At 32.5% G+C, this 22,507-nt stretch overlaps 1 protein-coding gene and 1 long non-coding RNA gene across 6 annotated transcripts in view; one reads left to right on the forward strand and one right to left on the reverse strand.

The window, feature by feature from the left end:
- Window positions 1-21,896, reverse strand: LOC124372263. 5 transcript variants are annotated; one of them, XR_006923322.1, is made up of 5 exons: window positions 21,504-21,896; window positions 17,545-17,679; window positions 14,841-15,054; window positions 11,199-11,372; window positions 1-614 (listed from the first exon to the last, which is right to left on the reverse strand). XR_006923322.1 is itself a non-coding variant. In XM_046830641.1 (5 exons), the coding sequence occupies exons 4-5, from the start codon at window positions 11,331-11,333 to the stop codon at window positions 405-407; spliced, it is 345 nt and encodes a 114-aa protein (XP_046686597.1). In that variant the 5' UTR covers window positions 11,334-11,372; window positions 14,841-15,054; window positions 17,545-17,679; window positions 20,720-20,957; the 3' UTR covers window positions 1-404. The 5 variants fall into 5 exon arrangements, 4 of the variants coding, with proteins under 4 accessions (XP_046686597.1, XP_046686598.1, XP_046686599.1 ...); XM_046830641.1 differs by lacking the exon at window positions 21,504-21,896 and adding an exon at window positions 20,720-20,957; XM_046830642.1 differs by lacking the exon at window positions 14,841-15,054 and having other exon boundaries at window positions 21,504-21,642.
- The window catches only part of LOC124372264, a 7,482-nt gene continuing 6,808 nt past the window's right edge, over window positions 21,834-22,507 (forward strand). The window contains exon 1 of the long non-coding RNA XR_006923323.1: window positions 21,834-21,952. This is a non-coding gene — a long non-coding RNA (uncharacterized LOC124372264). The remainder of the gene's footprint in view (window positions 21,953-22,507) is intronic.

Consider the following 22,507-nt stretch of genomic DNA (forward strand, 5'->3'; position numbering starts at 1 on the left):
TTCGACAATCAGATGCCTCAGCAACTTAACTTTGGAACAACTCTTGTATTAAAATTGAAAAGAAGGAAATTTATTGTGAATTGATTGTCTGATTCAAATTGACCTATATAAAAAGAAAATAAACTAACCACTTTGTTAATAATTCCACAATGTTCTTGGCCTTTCAAAATATTACAAGTTTGTCAATCTTAGCCTGTGAAGTTTTAAACAAACAAACATACAATCAACTTTCCTTTAATATCCTACATCGCAGAATTTTCACGAATGTCAAGATACAAATTTTTCCAATTTTTCCAAGTATTTTGAAACATTTATAACCAAGAAGTGTTAGTTAACATACATTCATGAATTTTCGAATAAAAATAATCATTAAAACATAATAATTTTAAGTTTCGAGAAAACCGTTACACCTTAATGACACTTACCTTGAAAATATAATCACAGGTCATAATGGAACACGGGTGCAGGTTGTATACAGGGACCACAGGAACTGAAAGTTGTTGAGTGAATGTCTTTGAGTCTTTGCCGCGGACACCGCCAATTGAGAGTTCCACCAGGTCCACAATGTTTGTCTCCGTTTTACTCTCAGGTACACTAGCCTTCCATTTGATAACCTAAACACACCAAGCACTAAACTGTACAACAGTTAACAAGAAACACTTCTAATTGTTTAGTAGGAAACTAGTCTTTTAGAGGTGAATATGTATGTGAGAAACAGCACGGAACTGAGTCCTTACCCCTGCAAGATACCACCTCAGTTTGCAATAGACATAAAACGATAATTTGTTTCGTGGAACTTTCTAGGCTTTAAAATCTCGAGACACAACTTTCATAGCATACAGGGTGTTCAGTAAAAGTGTTCCAATAATTTAGGATTTTTTTCTACACATAAAGAAGAGCAAAAGAAAAATTCATATGAAGGTCTATCTGTCTGTATGTGCTTTTTTTATAAAAAAATTATATATTTTGAACCAGTTAAGATAAAGATATAAAACTTGAGAATTATATTAACCCTTTGAAAATAAAATATTAACAAAATGATTTTACCTGTTTCAAAATGACGGATGTTATGGTCAGTATTGAGTTGTTTTAACCCTTTGGCTGCTAAGAAATTTTTGACATGTTATCCCAAAAGTGCTCAGGTTTTTATCGGATTTTATCCCAAAAGTGCTAAGCCTAAAATGGTGAATTTGTAGAGCTTTACTAAAAAAATCATGTTCCTCAAATTTGAACCTATTTCATTCATTTATGTTTTGTTTTGTAGTATAATATATGTAAGAAAATAAAAAATAATACATTTTGAAAAATACAAAACTATGTAAACAAATAAATAAATATTTTTTTCAACTTGGCACAGAAAAACATAATTAAATTTAACTTTTATTTTTAAAATACATTTTTACCTAAAATCATATGTTATTTTGAGTACATACTGAAATTTTCATGCAAAAATATAGATTTTTACTTATGTAATGTAAAAAACACAAAAAAACTTACCCTGTGCTATCTAGATCACAGCTGTTCTTGCTGTTAGTGTACTATAAAACAACCAGCAAATACAAGTGTTGTTATTATTTTTAAGGAAAAGTAAACTTATTCAACTGTCATTTACCGCACTCAGTGTGTAAATAACGTAATATTTAGTGCTGAAAAAACAATTCGCAACAATGAAATATCGTTTTATAGCATATTTCGGAACAAAGGCCAACTACGATATATCATTACATAGCATTTTTCGGCACGATTACCAAAAACGACATATCGTTGCATAGCAGCCAAAGGGTTAATGGAATAATTTACACGTCCGCCATTTTAAAACAGGTAAAAGTATTTTGTTAACATTTTATTTTGAAAGGGTTAATACAATTTTCAAGTTTCATATCTTTATCTTAATTGGTTCAAAATATATAATTTTTGATAAAAAAAAAAACACATACAGACAAAAAGACAGAAGACTAAAGGTTTTGGTACATACCAAATGAGGACTTCCACACAAAAATACTCAAACAAGAACTAAAATCCGCAAAATGTGAAATATTGAACTTAAAAACTACAGTTGAGTTGCTTCAGTCTGATAACAAAAACTTGTTACTTGACGTTGAAAAACAAAGCAAGAACCAATGTTTAACCTGTTTTCCATCTTTGTCAAACAAAAATAAAACCGAAAATGATCTCTCATGGTCAAAAGTAAAAACCCCAAGCCCATTAAATAAAAATACTACACCTATAAAGCCACCAGCTGTAGTGGTACCCCAAACTGATAAAGGTCAACTTCTAATCTTTGCGTATAGCCATGGAAAAGGGCTCAGTCATCTCATACGGGCAAAGACCTCAGTTAGTGTTTCTGCCTGTGTTCGCCCAGGTGCAAGACTCAATAGAGTTGTTGAGGAGTCAAATTCAATGTGTAAAAACTTTACAAAAAAAGATTGTGTCCTAGTAATTGGTGGAGCAAACAATGTAGAAGTAATGGGTGTAAAGCGTATTTTAGAAGAACTTAAAACTGTCACCAACTTCCTTAGCCACAAGAACTTGGTACTGGGTAGTTTGCCCATGAGACATGACAAGCCGAGCTTAGACCTAAAAGTTTCACAAATAAACTTGGAAATAAGAAACCTAGTAAAGAATTCCTCCACTAACGTGCAGCTTTTGCCCCTCGATGATCTTCCACGCCACTATTTCACTGCTCATGGCCTACATTTAAATAAAAAGGGAAAAGTTAGCGTATCTGACATGGTTCACAAATTACTTATAAACATTAAAAATGATTTCTGTTCAACCGCAACCACTTCAAATCCACCTCAAGTAATTGAAAATGAACCAAAATTTAATAATCCACCTCAAGTAATCGAGAATGAACCAAAAATTGATTTAACTCACACAACCACTCCAAACAGTACTCTAAATTCTTTGCTTTCATCAAAACCTTATTTTACCAACAACCAACAAGAAGAAGGTACTATAGTAGTACAAGAAAAACATATGAGTCTTGCCATCGACGAAAACCAAAAAGACAACACAGTAGGCTTTGCCCACTGCATCTCGGCAGATTTTCATTTGGTTGCAGTTGTTTTCAAAAACAAGTTTGGAAAGCCTGAAACATCAAATCTGGTCGACAGTCGGCTCACTCTACAAAAGATTGATGATGGAGCTGTTGTGTACGGACTTGTAACTAAAGCTATATATATCACAAAAAGCCTACAGCAGCTGACTACATCTCCGCATTTAACCAAATGACCAAAGACTTCAAAGAGAGAGGACTTAAGAGACTTATATGCTCGCCTTTGGGTTGTGTTAGGGACTGCCTGCCTCCTGATCTTTTTATTCACAAGCTTGTTGAATTTCGTTTGACAACCAATGCACAAGTTTTTGTTATCACTCATGGCATAATGAACAACCATATGGGGTGCTGCGAAACGGACTATCACATGAGAAGTTTGTGGGTTGTTTACGCCAGCTAATTTTATCTTCTTTAAGTCAAGAGCTAAAACCTCCACCGTCAACACCTGACCTAAACAGCTGTCTGTCTTTCTCACCAACTTCAACGTCTTTTAATGAGAGGAAAGATGGCCCGACAGATGTTCCTGACATGATGGAGATGAGGTCTTTTCCACCACTGCCTGCATCTGCCGCTGTAAACCTCAGCGGTGACCAGCAAGTTATGGATGTGGAAACTGGTGACAGCTTGAATATGGAGGATGATGCCCTGAATATGCCTCAAGAGTCAAGTGAAAGTGTTGTTGGTTTCAGGAAGTCAGTGCTCAATATTTCAAGTGAGGTTGGTGAATTGAGTGATATTAACCCTTTACTTGGTTCTTCTACACCTGAAGCAGCGATGTCAAGTGTATATCGGAAAAATTTTTTAAGAAAAGGAATTGAACAAAAACAATGTAGGTTAAAACTTGGTAAATTAGAAAATGTAAAAAATTATTATCTTCCATCAAAATGTACAATACCTACCTACGAGAATTGACCTTTTAGAAATTGCTCTTGTTGAATTGAATCCCGATGTTGTAGCTCTTAGTGAGCACAGTTTGAACGAAAATGAAATTTCTCGGCTAAATGTATGTAATTACTCAGTAAGTTCTTTTTTTTGCCGTTCTAAAACTACACGAGGAGGGGTTATGATGTTAACTAAAAATGGGATCAAAAGTAAAAATATAAGTAAATTTTCAATTGACAAATTAATAACTGAAAAGGAATTTGAATGTTGTGTTTCAGAAAGTACCATTGCAAATGTTGATGTTGTAATTGTTTGCCTATACAGATCTCCAAATAATATAGTCTAATCAATAACTTTTTTGAAAAACTGGACCAACTTCTGAATGTTCTCTGCAATAACTTTAGTAACATTATTATCGCTGGGGACATCAATATAAATACGGTATTTTAAATAATAATCTGACTTTAAAAATTTTTAGAAATATATTAACTGAACATGGAGTGTATTATGCAGTTAATTTTCCAACTAGATTTAGTAAAGAAACTGCAACATAATTGACAACTTTATAACCAATATTGATAAAAACTATATAAAAGTGGAGGGGATTATCACAGCAGTATCTGATCATGACAGGCAATTGATGGAAGTTGGTAATTTTTATGATACAGATAGCAATAAACATAAGACATATAGAGAATTAACAAGAAAATTTAGCGAAAGTAATATTAAAACTTTCTTAAAACTTTTAGGATCGGAAAGTTGGATAGATGTTTATATGTCTGGTGCCAATGACAAGTTTCGTACTTTCCATTCTATTTTTTTGCATTATTTTAACATTTGTTTCCCTAAAGTATCTAATCTAAGACCTAATTGCATATCCAAAAACAATTGGGTGACAGAAGAGATTAAAAACGAAAGAACAGATTTAATTGAGCAAGAAAAGATATATAGAAAGAACAAACAAAATAATAACTTAAACCAGCTAAAAATTAAAAAAAACGTGATCTTAAACTAAAAATTATTCAAGCTAAAAAAAGATTTTTTGATAACAAAATAAAATGTTTAAGTAACGTTAACAAAACAACCTGGAAGTTAATTAACATGCAAACTGGTAAAAATAAGAATTTAAAAGAAAACATTATGTTGCTTGATAAAGAAAACTGTGGTTGGATCCAGGTAGAGTTTGCAATGTTTTTAATAACTTCTTCATCAATGTTGTGGATCAGCAGATATCCCATGGTGATGAATATAGAAGAAGAAGAAGTAAACTTATTCAACTGTCATTTACCGCACTCTGTGTGTAAATAATGTAATATTTAGCGCTGAAAAAAAAATTCGCAACAACGAAATATTGTTTTATACCATATTTCGGAACAAAGGCCAACTACGATATATCATTACATAGCATTTTTCGGCACAATTACCAAAAACGACATATCGTTGCATAGCAGCCAAAGGGTTAATGGAATAATTTACACGTCCGCCATTTTAAAACAGGTAAAAGTATTTTGTTAATATTTTATTTTGAAAGGGTTAATACAATTTTCAAGTTTCATATCTTTATCTTAACTGGTTCAAAATATATAATTGTTGATAAAAAAAACACATACAGACAAAAAGACAGAAGACTAAAGGTTTTGGTACATACCTTCATAAGAACTTTTTTGCTCATTTTTATGTGTAGAACAAAATTCCAAAGCATTGGAGCACTTTTACTGAACACCCTGTACATACATTTATTTTAAATATCATTCACACTTGGTAGCACAGACAATATGATTCAAGATTCAAGATTCTTTATTTGTCTTTAAACATATATAAATGCAATTGACATCGTCAGAATATTCATATAACTAGCCAATACCAAATCCCTTAATTTCTTGTATACAAAATTGTTCAATAAGCCTATAATAAAATAAATAAATAATTAAAAACTAATGTACAACTACAATAAATAAGTTCATAACATAACAACAATAAATAGAATATATAAGAAGTAATAACAGAGAATAAAACAAATAACAACTTAACAAATTTGTAACGGTGGCGTCAAAATTGAAACAGGACAAATGCTCATCAAAAGGCTTTGTCCAATGAGAAATAATAAATAAACTTTAAAAGAAACAAGAAAGATAGAAAAAGTAGACTAAAATTTTATTTCACTAGTGTCACAGGACAAATACTCGTCAATTGAATAAAAGGCTTTGTCCTTTAACCAACTACTAATAGAAGTTTTAAACTTGACAATACTAACTCTCCATGCGTTATCAGGCAAGTTGTTGAAAAGTTTAATTTCCATGCATAAATGACTTTTCTTAGTTTTTTCCAGCCTAAAATTTACCATATCTAGCTTGCCTTTGTTCCTTGTATTATAATTATGTATATTTTGTCTGAGCTGATATGTTTCTAAATTTTCTTTACATTTTAATAAACATGAATATATATACATACTTGGCAGAGTCATAATTTGCAATTCTTTGAAAAGGGGCTTGCAAGAAGTTCTGTCAGGTAAACTTTTAATAACTCTTAGCGCCTTTTTTTGCCATATAAAAGCTTTTTGAGCAGCGCTACTATTTCCCCATAACAAAATTCCATACATTAAAACTGAATTAAAGAAGGCATAATAGGCTGTCATGAGCATATCCATGCTAACACAGAATCTTAATTTTCTAAGTAAGTAGATGACTCTTGCCAATTTTTTACACATCATTTGCACATGTACATCCCAGCTTAGCTTACTATCCAAATATATTCCTAAAAGTTTTACAGGGTTAAAATTTAAATCATCATAATTATTATTATCAAGAGAGAAACATATATTCTCTGTTTTATCACGGTTTACAACTAGAGAATTAGATCTGAACCATTTATTTGCATCATCTAGCAGCCTCCTACGATTTATCAATAACTGGTCTATTTTTTAATTGCTACTCACTAGGGTGGTGTCATCACATATAGTACAGAAAAACATGGTATATTGTGTGCAAAGTCATTCACAGCCACTACAAACAGAAAAGGCCCTAACACTGAACCTTGTGGTACCCCTATTGTAACATTTTTAAGATCCGATTTGTCTCTACCTTGTACTACCATTTGTTTTCTACCATTGAGATATGATGAAAAGAGCTTCAATTCCTCACCTTTTACACCGTAACCTTCCAGTTTTTTTAAGAGTAATTTATGTGGAATACAATCAAAAGCTTTAGATAAATCTATCAAGGTAGCTGAACAAATCATTTTATTTTCAAAGCCATCTAAAACATTCGAAACCACTGACTCCACAGCTTGAATTGTATTACGGCTAGGTATAAAACCAAACTGTTCTTTACAAATGTACCCCTTGTTTAACATATAAAAATATAATTGATTCTTAATGCAGTACTCAAATACCTTGCTAAAAATTGGAACCAATGATATAGGACGATAACTAGCAGGATTAGACTTGTCACCCTTCTTATAGATAGGGGTGACTTTAACAACTTTCAAAACTCTTGGAAAAATACCTTGCTGAAGCATAATATTGTATAAGTATACTAAGGGTTTCAATATAAATAGAATTACTTCCTTTAAGATCTTATTGGAAAATCCATATATGTCTTCACAAGAAGAAGAACTCAACTCTTTTACACATTTTAAGATATCATATTAAAATGTAAGATATCATATTGTAATGTTGCGCCATCTAAAATTACAAGATATGTTATTATGACTAGATATAAGGTACTGATTTAAAAAATTTAAAGCTCTGGTCTCATCATTTATGACATTATTATTCAAAAGATAAGCAGCATTGGTAAAATACTCATCAAGTTGTTTTGATTCAATATTATTTGTTTCACCCCCTTTACCATTTTGACAAGTTTCAGCTTTAATAATGTTCCATGCTGCTTTACACTTGTTATTAGACTTTTCAATGTAGTTATTGTTTGCCGCTATTTTTGCCTGCTTTATTTTAAATCTATATGATCTTTTTGCCACCATATAGTCATTCTTAAACCTATTTTTCTCTAAATCACTATTGCATTTCTGAAACCTATCATACAACAACAACAATATCTCTCTTGATTTTTTAAGTTCAGGAGTAAACCATTTGACTTTTTGTTCTCTTTTTAAGGATGTAGACTTAATTTCTCTAACATTACAACAATAATTATAAGTATCTGATACTATTTTTATAAAATAACTAAACGCTTCATCTACATTACTAAAAGAACTTAGCTCTAACCAATCCAATAATTCAAGATGATTTTTAAATACAGCAATTGCACATGGTTTTACATTCCTAATACTACGATACATAACTTCTTTTTCTTTGGTTAACAAGGTTTTATTATTAAATGTAGCAATAACACTAGAATGGTCTGATAGATGAGCTTGAAAGACTTCACAATTAGTTCTATTTGGCAACTCATTAGTTATGATGTTATCTAAGCAGGAATTTTTTCTTGTGTTTTCTTTATTTAGGCAATACAGATTATATGATCGTAGAAGGTTTAGAAAAGTTTCACTTTTAGTTGTATTCTTTTTTATGTTTATGTTAAAATCCCCTGCTATGATTATTGTCCCAACATATTTATGTACTAAAAATTTAAGAAAAATATCAAAAAGGTAAATGAACATAGCAACATCTGAGTCCGGAGTTCGGTAAATGCTTACAATAACAGTTTGAACACTCTGCAAGTAGATAGCTGATACTTCAAACTCTTTTTCTACACAAAAGTTCTGTACATTAATAATCCTATAATCTAATCCATTTTTCACAAAGATACAACAACCACCTTTGGTGAGTGGTGGTTTTCTACAATAAGTAGCAGCTAAAGTGAACCCAGCCGGAATGTAGAGCAGGCTTTCATCTTGGCATAGCCAATGCTCATTAATACATAAAACATTACAGCTTAACTTATCTAACACTAAGTCTAAAGAAAATAATTTATTCCTATTTGATTGTAAATTAAGGTGAAATATACTTAAGACTTTGTTATTGAAGGCTGCAGCACCAATGGTGAGGGGTCCTCTTGTGTCGACTTGTCGTTTCCTAAATTGATAGTGGAGTCTACTGGTGTTCTGAGGTTAGAAGAAGGCAAGTGCTCGAGTTGAATGGAGCCAATCCCAGCTGCCTCACAAATCTTCTCTGCCAACCATGTCTTTCCTTTTGGATTCAGATGCATACCATGAAATGTATGTAAATGTCTCTCCGCCTTACTTGCTTCCACCATGGTCACATTATTGTATGCCTCACTTAGTCCTTTGAGCTCTTCGTTTATTTTTTTGGTCGCTAAATTCACACACGACCAGTCAACCAAATCATACCTAGTAGGTAAGTCTACTAAAATTATGCGTTTGTCACTAAACTTGTCAAGTGTCTCTTTAATTTTTGCCAGTGCGTCTCCTCCTTCATTTCTAGCAATGTCATTTGTCCCGGACACAATCACTAGTACATCTTCCTTGTTAGTAAGTTCTTCTTTAATATTCCTTTCTTTCAAAACAACTGAAGTTCGACCACCTGGATTTACAAAACCTACTGACATAAATTTCTCATTGTTAACCATTTCCTTCTTGTTATGATTATTTATTTTTGCATTCACATGCCATGACAAGTCTCTTCCATGACTGTCAGCACAAATCAAGATTTTGTTTACTCTTCCATGAGTGTCCAGTCCGTCACAATCCACATGATCACTATCGTCTGATGGCATTATAGCATGATAGTAATTTTTTGAGATACAATTATGTTCCGTATTTGAATTTAAAATAGAAGAACTAATTTTATATTTTCGCTTCCCTTCACGGAGAACTGTTGCATATAGTTCTGTTTCATTTATTGAATCATTATGTCCTCTTTCAATTGAAGGTACCTTTCTAAGAATAGGTTTAGTAGTAGTAGTTAAGGAATTCGGTAGGCTATATCGTTTACTTTTATGGGACTTTCTAGGAAAATTAGAACTAAAACACTCCTCTGGCTGTGTAATAGACTTGCTCCTTAATTCTTTAATTTCCTGTTGAAGTTTAATTATTTCTTCTTCTTTTTGCAAGACAATAAATTCAAGCGAAGTCTTTTGATTTTTTAGATTTTTTATTTCTTCATTTGCCAGAAACAAATCTTTGTTTACAGTTTTCAAGACACAGTTTACATTTTCTAATTGTTCTTTTAATTCAAAATTAACTTCATTAGTTATTATCTCTTCTTGTCCCAAGTCCTCACTTATCGACAAATTTTCATCCAAAGAGTTGGTATTGCTTTCCTCAGAGGACTCATCACAAGAATCTTCATCTAAATTTTTATTCATGCATTTATTACAGGTCCATATTATATTAGTTTTACTCAATTCTTTGAACGCCTTTAGAGTGAGGTTCGTACATTTCAAATGGTACCATTTAAGGCAGTTACTTCTGCACAATACAGCTCTACTATTGTTAGAAACATTTTTACTGCATTTACCACAAGGAGAATTAGTTTTACTTTCTTTTTTACCTTGTTTCGTCATTTTAAAATATATTTCAAAGTTCACTAATTTATGTGGCAGTGAAAATAAAAATATTTACAGATATTCAGGTAGTCCTATATATAAAAATATGTACAGAAATACACCTTGTCCTACAAATAAAAATGTAAAAATTTTACTGTCAAATAAATAGTATTTATTTTGTCAGTTCAATAAAATAAAAATCACTAAGTAATATTAGCTCAATTAAATTTATCAAGCAAAAAGTTTCACTTGAAGTCAGATTTGAACCCAGTACCTCTATGTTGCCAAGCAGAGACTCTTACCACTGAGCTATACTACTTGATGTTTAAGATAGCTTATCAGTGCTAGATAAGGTATTCAATTAACAGGCAAACTTGGTTATACCATGTCACAGCAAACAGGCCATATGACTCAACTTCACTTTCAAAAAATAAAAAAACTATTCAAAAAATAAAAACTATTAGTCTGGAAGGTTGCTTCTTATTATCTCATTTAGAGCCTGTTACTTTAAAAAGATATTAATGTTGTGGAATACATTTAAACTGTCTGCATAATAAACATGTATATAGGTTATAATGTCTATGCAATTTTCTTGATCAAAGCTCAATTTAATACTTAAAAATCAACTGATACCTATTATTCCAGTACTTTCAGGATAGAGAAGACTCACTTATCCAACATCCAAAAAACGCTTTTGAAAGACTTTACATTAAAAACTTATTTAAATTATAGTTGCAACCAACTTTCCACACAAGCAAACCAGCAGACGACTCCTTCTATGATTAACTAACCTTCTGTAACTTTATGACGACATTGTTCACATCCACGTCACTCGCGTTGTCCACCTCCAGGATCACAGGGATGTTCTGACCTGGCACATATCCAGCTTGTGGCAAGTTCAGGACCATCGTCAGAGGACAACACATGCAGCGGAAAAACTTTTCCACTTGTCGTTTTATTGGCTTCTGAAACATATTCAGGAGAGAAGTCTTATTGAAAACAACTTAAGAGGCTAGATGTAGATTTTGCAACGAAGATAAGGATCAATGGAATACTATTTCTTATCATTTTTTAAACAAATTTGTAAAATAATGCAGTTATATTTAGAATATTACTGTTAATAATAAGTAATTAGAGTAGACTATTTATATAATACTCATGAAAATGTTTTTTTTTTGGTAAATTAATAATATATAATTATTACAACAGATACTTGTACACCAGGTTTACTCCGGGAATAATTTGGTCACCCTTAGATAGTACATGTTTAGATAGACAAAATTGGCACACAAACCCTCTGTGTCCAATCTCACAAAACCTTCAAAGGCAACTTTGAGCAGCTTTTTAGGGATCCAACGTGTTTCATACAAATGATGTAATAGTTCCATTTGGTTGGTTTCTCTTACTCATAAAGAAATAATTTAAACAATCAAGCAGAAAAGCATGCACTTGCAAAGATTAGTATGATAGTTCACTCATCATGTTATAATCATGCAAACAAATACTTAATTTTTAGTAAGGCAGTGGATTTTGCTAACACATAGCTAATAAATCCACAGGGTTGCTACAGGAGTCCAATAATGAAATTCCCTGACTTTTCCCTGATTTCCAGACCAAATTTTTCATTTTTCCCTGACTTTTTACGATGCAATCCCCAGGGTTTTTGGCAATTAATGGGTGGAAAAAAGCGGTGTTGAGGCTAACAGGGTGGCAAATATAAAAAAGCAAAAAATAAAGTGAACACAGTTTAATACGTACAAAAAGATTGACTTAAATGATCTGATTAAATGATCGCGGCGGCAGTAAGTTTATTTGTGTAAAGGGATTTTATATTTTTCCCTGACCAACGTCGAAATTCCCTGACTTGAGACCGGATTCCCTGACTTTTCCCTGGTTTCCAGTTCTGTTTTTTCCCCTGACTTTTCCCTGACCTGTAGCATCTCTGATCCATTGATTTCCTATAATGCTATGAAATATAATTTTCTTTAACACTTTGAGTGCTGGCCCTAAATAACATGTAACTCTGTAGAATGCTGGGCGTTTTTGGTGGTTTTCAAAAATTTATTTAAAAAAAAAGTATTTGAGGTATAAGAAAAATACTTGCATGCCTAAATTCAGCTTACTTTCGTCTTTCTTTTAACATGAGATTGTTAGTGGTTTTTTCAAAAACTACACATAAAAAATGTTTTTGAAAAACATATATTTAAAAGGAAAAATTATTTTTTTAGACAGTTTTTTTTATCTAACATACTAAACTAAGCATATATACAATTATTTACAATGACCCATTTACAAATATAAACAGTCCTTTGAATAATACAAATCATGTTTTTATGTCTTGTAGTTTTTTGACAAAAAAACTATGCCGACATATTGATGGGTCGGCATCACTTTCGTCGTCAGTACTGTTTTCAGCATCTGTAACATAATAACATACTATGTAAAATATAAATATATTTTCATTTTATTCATATGAATAGAATATTAGTTGAATAAAGTTAATTTATTATAAAACAAATTATAGTTTGATTCACGAAAACAATAACATAACCAAACTTTTAGACTGATGTGTATGTGATAAATAGACTTATTCTTACCTGAAATATGTGTCTCATCTTCTTCCATGAAATCAGGATCAATGTCAGAACCGTCAAAAATACTATCAACACCAATAAAACTATCTTCATCTAATACATCACTGATCGCAACGTCGTTCAAGCTGCGAGAAGCCATGATTGCGACATAGACTGCCGGCCGCAACGAACGTCACGTCTCGGCACGTAATCAAAGCGACTGAAGTTGCTTTGTCACCAAGCTCATTCAATACATCTAACGGTGAATTGTGTTACTAAAAACCCAAAAAACATTGTAGAGTAGGCAAAACTTGTTTAATACGGACAATGTAATATAATACCAATTGAAATGACAACCACGTAAAACTACGGGATTAGCATTCTTCGGAAGTTTCGCTGTTCCGTAAAATTACGGGATTAGCACTCTAAGTGTTAAAGTTCACAGTTATTATTTATTACAACGAAAAACTCATTATAAGAGGTAAACGTAAAAAGGAAAACAGGAAATTTTAGTTAAAATTAACATATTTACTGATAAAAATCTAAAAATAATTATTTACCATACTGTTAATCTGATATAAATTCAAATTCATGGAACAATCTAATAAAACTGAAAGATTATAAAAGCTACTATTATAGTATTTTTTTATTTAAGATTTCATAGAGAAGGTCTATTATTTTATCTTATCATCTGGGAAGACTAAGGATATATTTGGTTATGGCTCTATAGGATGCAGAACAGATGAGCAGGTGGATAGGACTAGACAAAGGGCTTATCCCTCCCCCAGCCGTGGAGTAAAGGTCGTCTATACATACTTCCTTGCCAACTGTGATAAGCATGGAGTGTGCACCAGCCATTTTTAAGACCTTTTGTGAGCTAAAAAAACTCTCCAATAGACACAATGTGTAATATTGGATATAATCATGCTAGGAATTTTGGTTAGTCTACAATTCTAATATATTTCATTCTACGGCGAGGGAAGGGTTAAGGCTCATTTCCCACTGTTGTGTTACCGTACATCGCTTGAATCTAGTGGGTGGCCTATCTCAAAATGTGGGGGTCAAATCGTTTTGGAAATTTTTACAAATTTTAAAAAGTATTAGAGGAAAAATCCTCTTTAAAAAGAGATTAAGAAATCATCTAGTTCTGGGATTATTCTACTAGTTGTTTTGTGTTAGTTGCAGGATGGTGAGATGCATTCATTTTTATTTGCTATGACAAGATTATGTTGTGTTTAATGTAATTCTTTCATTTTACGATTTATTGACCATTATAATACATTTATTGTATACAACATGTATTATTGTAACCGGACCTTGGTCATACATGTAATTCATATCAACGACAATAAAAGATGAATGTTTGGGAAATCCTTAAACACTTTCCTTAAAGCTCTGATTCGTCCTCATGTGCCTATTTTTTGTTTGAGTAAATACAAAAAAAAGTAATACAAGGGAGATGATTTCTAGGTAGTCAAGAAGTTAATGAATGAATGCACAATTGGTTGACAACTTTACTAACTCAAAGAAAGATCTTCAAGCTTCCAAAATGATGAAACAAATTGTTCAGCATGCAAGAGGCTATGTTACAATAAGTTATAGATGAGTTGTATGTTGTAAATAAGTACAGTTTACATTTGAATGACTCATATTATACTCACAATGAAACTTGATAGTACAAAGTTTTATGTTGTTACTTTGCACTCTGCCAAAACAAGAAAAATACTCAAGTCCGTGTAAACACCTCACCATTAGAAGAAATAGAAACACTAATTCATATGTTCAGAAAGGTTATTGAAGAGTGATAATAGGTTAATTCATGCCATGCTGCAAGAGTTTAAATAGACTGAATCATTCAACCTTGGCTTCTGCGATGTTGTTGAGATTAACAATAGTCTTAATGCTCAATGTTTTCTCCACTTTTGAAATCAACACCCCAGGGGATTTCTACTTTCAGCTTTAATTAAATATTGAATTTTGCCATGTTCACTCTTAAAAGACGAAGGCAGTATTGTCGGCAGAGTCGTGGAGAACAGACACACATATTCTCCTGGCAGTAGAGTCTGCATTTCACCTGGAAAACCATCCATTTCAGGCCAATCACTTCATAATACTGGGATGAAATTTTATACTCGTGGTTTACTATTGCTATATTGGATAGTGTGGAATTTTCCATTCTGCAATGGCATAAAAATAGTGGTTTATCAGGGTGCCTAGCAAAGTGGCTTGAAGAAATTCCCTGAATTTTCTATTAAAAAAATTTGTCCATATCCTATTACCGGTAAAAGAATAGTTTTATTTATAAATAATCTGAGTTTCAAAATATGGACACAAATACTGATTAAAATACAAAAATTAGTATAAAAAATGAGTAATAAGCTAATATTTTTTTCAACAAAGTTACAAAGATTATTTAAAGTTGAAGTAATGATAGGCTTGTATATGCAGTGTATTGTGGTGTTTAGAATTTACAACCCGAGTCCATAAAGTTCCAGGTTAACAAAACTTGTCTCGCACCTTCTGAATACTCAAAAGTAATGAGCAAAATATAAAAATAAGTGACTTTTTTTGACAACCATTACAAACGTAATGTATACAAAGCAACAACTTTACGAAGCAATATTTTACAACATATTTAGCTAATTAAACTGGGAAATATATGTATAGATTGAAGAATATGGCATTTTTATTTATTTAAGAAATTCTCTTTACAACAAAGATCTTACTTTACTGTGTGTGTGTGAGTGAGTTCATACTGCAGCCCAAGCAATGTTTATACTTTAAAAAAAATCGAAAATATTTTGACTGGCAATATCAAGACAAACACAAACTGAAAACAAAATTACTTTTTCCGATTCAATTATTTTGTATTTGGCTGTATCTGTTACATATGCGTTTAAATAAGCAAACTAACATATGATCGAAAGACCAAATACCTGTCAAACGACTCTTATTTACATTAAATTGTATAAATGGCAATAGCCTTATTTAATTTCAATAAACATTGAGTCACAAAAAGTACTCGCTCCACTGGGAGCTATATATATATATAGAATTGCAAGCAAAATATTTACAAAACTAGGATAATTTTTAATTAGGATATTCATCTACGGATATTCATATACTAAGTACAATAAACACATTATAGCGATTGGTAACTTTTATACTGCCGATTAGCTGTCGTTCGGGAATAAACAAAGCAGATACTCGTGATAATCTACTATTGTAAATCTAAAAAATAATAAGTGCAAGCAAGATATTATTTTTAAAAACTCAGACAATTTGTTAATAACACTATCTATTTACAATTTTTCAAGAAATACAAAATACAACAAAAACGTTTCGGTGATCGGTAATTTGTATATTCCCGATAATATTAATGACACAGCGAGTCTCTGTAGAATCCTGCAATTTACAGTAAAATATGAATGAATTTATAAATATTGATTTTTCTTGAACACTGTGTCCTCATCGACAAGTCATGTTGACTTAGTGAGGTTCTAATGTTGTAATGATACTTACACTTCGTAATGTTCTGTAGATTGATGATGACATCCCTAGTTGTTATCATAATTCCATAAAACTGACATTTTAAACAAAACATTTCAGACATTTCATAACCAGACAATTTTCCCGGTCTATAATGAAATTCCGATTTTCTCCACATTGGTAAAATTCCCTGACTATTCCTGATTTTCCTGGCGGCCATAGTCACTCTGTATATTTATTTCTCAGGAAACATTTTTAATCAACAGAGAAAATACTAAAACACAAAGAAAGTTCTGAATAGTCCAAAGGTGAGCGGGATTGGTGAAAACTGTTTGCAACTTTATTACAATAATAATAATAATATTTTATTGCCATACAAAATTTTTACATTCATCGACAAAGTCAAAGTACAGCCAGTAGCCAAGTCAAACTTAGTTTACTAATCAAAATGTTAGTGTATATAAACTAATTTACCATAAACTATTATCATAAACTATTACAAAATAAAAAATTACATAAAGTATTTTTGGTTAAAAACCAATACAAGGTACAGGTACATCATGTAATGATTGCCAAAGCTAAACAAATTCTCTTTATTCTTTAAAATCTATTATTTATTACTCTTTAGCTATGTTTCAGTGGATGACTTTTTAAACTTTCACCTATATTAAATATTTGCCAACACTGTGGAGACAAAGAAAAAGGCTAAAGTAACAAATTTCATATGTACAGCTGTATTTTTAATTAACTCTTCCTAAGTTGCTTCTCTAGAGAGGGTGTATTGGCTTGTCTTCTCAATGGACAAAAGAAAGCAAGCTGAACTCAAAAGCTTTTATTGTAACTATTCTTAAATAATTGAAGAATCTTGAAGCATTGCAAAAAGTTAAAATGAACCACTGGTAAATGAATACAAATTTTCCAATATTAATTTTATTATTGCAATAATAAAATGATATTGGAAAATTTGTATTCATTTACCAGTACCTACTTCATTTAATCTGAAATAATTTATATAACGGGAGTAATATGTGTATTTGATACAGATTGTTTTAGACTGTGTTATTATAATACCTACCCAGAAGGTAGTACATTATGGAAAAGTATTCTTCAGAAGCACAGAAGGTAACCACCTCATATTCGTTACTCCTGCATGTTTTATGTCTACCCTTGAACGAAACTTTGGCTTCTCCAAATAAATGAAGTTTTACATCTAAATAAAAAGAAAAAACACACAATCACTTGAGTCAATAATTAATAAGCAATTGATCAATAATTCATAAATAATTATTCCAACCTAATTTATAAAATCAATGGTACAATAAACAAAATCAAATCATCATTCATTCCTAGTTTTTAAATAAATTGTTTTTATCACTAAAAGTAGATTTTGTGTAGAGTTCTTTCTTACAAATGTCACTTTTTTCTGAAGGCCCTTTTTTATTTCCTTCTAGAAGTTTACTAGCTGAAATCTTTTATTTCACACATAACAGGCCTAAACCTTAAGGCTTAATGTATATATTATAACACTGTTAATTATATATTCTTACTAAAACAAGGTAAAAAAAGGTGGGGGCTTCTAACATTGTATTCGGGGAGCTAATCTAAATAAACCTTTAAAAACTAGATAGATTTTGTAAACAAAATCAGCCAACTGCAATCCCCTTCAAAGTAGCACTAACCAAAATTTCCAATTAACCTGACCAAATATAACCCCCCCCCCCAATCCCAAGACCACCCCCTTCCAAAGGTGTGTTAAAAAAGTAACAGGAATTTTGAAGTTTCACGGGTAAGTACAGTCCGATTGTCAACATTTTTGTTTTAATATGTTGGTACTCATGCTCCTGATGTATAATACAATTTCCAGCTGTATTCATTGTTTACTTTTTCAGTGGCAGCTGTTAGGGTTAGACATGTTTTATGAACTCAGTAATTCTCATCTGTTAAAAAAAATGTATAAAAGAATTAGTATCAAATTTTGTATGAAAAATTAAATAAAGTATATAACAAAAAGTGTTGGAAATGTTAACAAAGGCTTATAGTGAGTTTACTATGAGTGAAACAAAGGTTTACAACTGGTATTCAAAGTTAAAACATTTCAAAAATAGGCTTGAAGGGGAGCCCTCTGGACACCCCAGCACATCAATAATCAGTGAAAACGTAAAAAATTGAAGGGGCTGGAGCGAGCAAAGGTAGCAAAGTACTGGGGGCCAAGAAATGGAGTTTGAAGAATTTGTTGACTTCAATGATGATGTAGCAGTATGTGGAGGTCTAACGGATGAAGATATCCTAGCTTCTGTTCAACCCTCAAATCTTCAAGAAGATGAAGCAGCTGAAGATGAGGCGGATAAACAAGAGGAGAGTGGTCAACCTGAACTGTCAAGAAAAGACGCAAGAGAAGCTATTGATGTTTTTTCGAGGAGAAAAATTGCTTTGAGTTAGATTCCACTTTGGATATGGCAATCATTCACGTGGGGAAACGATCAAAAATTGATAACTCTTTCAAGACTTGAATGCAATTTTTTATTTTTTGTGAAATATTGATCTGTTATGTATAATTGTTTTAAATTATATGTATAAGTGATTTAATACATACATGGATACTGTATTTTGTTAAATTTTTGCCCTCTGTTTTTGACCTAGGTCAACATTGAAAAATATCTTCAGTTATGTAAACACTGATTTGCAATATGGAGGTTGGCCATAATAATCTTCGTTTTGAAGAAGTTATCTCAGAGCGAGGAGAAACGTGTATAATACAAATAACGGCAGTATTAAACCTCAATAAAATGCACCTCTTTATTACGGATACCTTGATAAGACGAATGTTTTCTGTAGCCCTGGAAATTAATCTTATCGAGGTTCGACTGTACATAATATAAAGTATATCTGAACAAAAACAATTTATTCTCTCACATTGATTGTACAGATAAATTTCAAATCCGGGTAAATGAATTATCTAGAATTGATAAACAATTGGTGACTGATTTTAAGCAAATGTGCAACATAGTTTCTTTTTTTTTAATCTACCTGAGGGCTGCCAATTTGAGGAGATGAAGTGTTTGGATCATAGCGTAATAGTAACTTTGTGATGTGCCTTAAATTGATTGCTAAGTATAATTCTTCTATCAGCTCACGTTTTGTGCTATGGAAGTCCAGGTAGTGGGAAGTCTCATATGAATCCATTAATTTGCATCGAACCTATTAAAGTTATAGGAGGTAAAGTGGTTTCTAATACTATTGAAAATTTCATGTTGTGTAAATATTATTCAGTAATAGTTGAGTTGGCTCATTGTGCGGTTTGTAAATGAGAAAGGAAAGACATGACAAATTTATAACATTCCTAAAGAATTCTGGGGACACAGGTGAAAACCGTGCAGACACAGTGTAACAGAATCTGGTAAGTTTTAACGGTTCAAATATGCTTAGTAAGTATTCTTGTATGCAAGGCACACTGAAAGTAATCAATCCACTGGGTTTCTACATTTCCTGTATGGCCACTCAGGAAATTTGAGTGGTTCTGTAGCAACAGTGTTGTAGTAAATATACAGAATGTTTTATCTTTCACAGAACATGTTTGATTATTTTTCTAGATCAGCACATAAATGAAATTTGTTTACATATTTTTTTTGGTTAAAAAGTTCAACACTGAAGTGATTAAGTCAGACTCGTTGGAATACTAAAGAGGAAACATTTAGATGTCTAAATTTAACGTAGCTATGGTAGGAAGGGTTGCTTCAATTAGAATGTTGAATTTAGCTACAGCTCATCTTCCTTTTATTGCAGGTCTGGTATCTGATGATGTAGATTTGACTGCTGAAATCTGGGGTCATGTTCGTCTGAGGAGATCAACAGAAAGTTGACGATGAAGAAGCTGAAAACGAACCTTTACATCAATTGTGCACGTGATGAGACTTGACACTTCACCCATTTGTAGGTGTCTCTGATGTCGAAACAATGTAAAGGTTGTAAGGATATTGGGAGAGAAATTCCCTCCTACAGTACCAAAGTCCCTCATATTGCAAACCCCCTCGTACTGCGTGTCCTTAACCCAATATCTTTTGCATTACTTAATGTTGATTGCACTGCAATTTTTGTTATAAATGGCATTACACATTGTCAAGATAATTCTGACTATTTTTTCATCAGGGTTGATATGAAGTGGGTATTGTAAACCAGTACAATAAATATTAGATATCAATTTTTACATAGGTCTACTGCAATTCAACTTTAAAGATAAGATGAAAACCAACTTTTGTTTAACTCTGGATCTGGCAGTTCCAGGCACTATTTTGCTAGTACACCTTCATTCAAACCTATGTAGAATATTTATTATTGAAGTAAACTAAACACTCCGACACACACAATTCACTAGGGTTGGTCAACTAGTGGATAGTTGAATGATTGTAAGCACTCACTCAATCCAATCTACTGAACACGATATCTTACCGACTCTGCCCCCCAGAACTCAGATAACAGATACGTTATCAGGCTGCTATCAGTCCCGACCGCAGATAATATTCAAGTAAACAGATTATCCAGACACAGCACACAAACTGAACATTAAAACATTAGAAACTTAACCACTTATGAATATACCCCCTAAAATCATGTTATTTATCATTTGCACCCCCTAGTACTTTAGATATTTTTTGTTCAGAAGGGTGAGCAGAATACGTTGATAACGTCAAATTCGTGATTTGCCGCTCCAGCCTTTTACTTATAGCTACCATAAATTCAATAGAATGCTGTATTTTTGGCCATTCAAATTACTAGAGCAGAGGGTCCTACAGGCTTCGAAGAACAGATAGGTTAACTATTATGTCCACTGAGATAACCCTAATGTCAGTGATAATTTTATTGCAACATCTGATGAATACCTAAAATTGTCCTTTATATCAGTTATAACTACCTATGTACAGGGTGACCTTGACGTTACCAATTAGAATTCGATTAGCATAATGTATGACTGATTTCAAAGAATATAAAACATAATGTAATAGATAAAACCTGTTACATTTATTTGATGAAACTAACCTCTTATTTTTGTGTGTCTATTCAACCAAAATTGTAATTTTCCGGATACTACAGAACCGGCATAGAAAACAGCATCTGGGTTATCTAATACAAGCTTAAAATTTTCTATTCCCATCTCTAATTCTTATAAGAACTTATGTAGCATGAAAACACTCAGAACACAACTAGATAACAGTGACAGTCAACACGACAGGAGTGCAACAAACTACACCTACAAGGAAAATACGGCACTTCGATGTACAATGCAACGCAAACTGAATCAAGACGAGAGAGAGATGAATCACGAATCAACTTTTACTACGACACAACCTAAACAGCTGAACACTACAAAAAATATTTTCTTTTATTTATAAGGCATAGTATTGTAATCATAAAACTGTACAGTTTTTGTATTTTCTTATAAAAGTAGTCTTTTATAAAGTGTGGTTACAATAGAGATCTTGTACAGGGTGGAGCGCGGCAATTTGCTTTTTTGCACTGCAGGCTGTGGCGGCACTGTTGGTCGAAGAGAGGGGAGAGTGGGCGTGGCTTATAGTGGCTGACGGGAGATTTGTATTCCTCCGCGTTCCAGTTGCCATCATGCAGTGGACACGAGAGGAGAGGTCGTTTTGTGTTGAAGCGTATTTTTCAAATGCCCACTCGATCACTGCAGTGCAGCGTGCTTTTCGTTTACGATTCGCTGTTCCCCCACGCGGACGTATTCCTGGTCAGCAACCAATTGTAAATTGGGTAACTGCATTCAGAACAGCAGGGAATGTGTCATGTGTACGAAGGGGACCTCAGAGAAGGATTACAACACCGGAAAACATCGATAGAGTTAGAGCAGCAGTACTGCAATCTCCAAAAACGCTCTGCTCGGAAGCAATCACTTGCTCTTGGCATTTCAAGACGTTCTCTCCACCGGATTCTTAATGATGAACTGAGATTTCACCCGTATAAAGTGTGCGTGGTCCATCAATTGTCAGCACGGGACTATTTGACACGGCATGTACTTCTTGTGAAGA

This window comes from Homalodisca vitripennis, unplaced genomic scaffold (assembly GCF_021130785.1).
Source record: "Homalodisca vitripennis isolate AUS2020 unplaced genomic scaffold, UT_GWSS_2.1 ScUCBcl_2781;HRSCAF=7868, whole genome shotgun sequence".
Taxonomy (NCBI): domain Eukaryota; kingdom Metazoa; phylum Arthropoda; class Insecta; order Hemiptera; family Cicadellidae; genus Homalodisca; species Homalodisca vitripennis.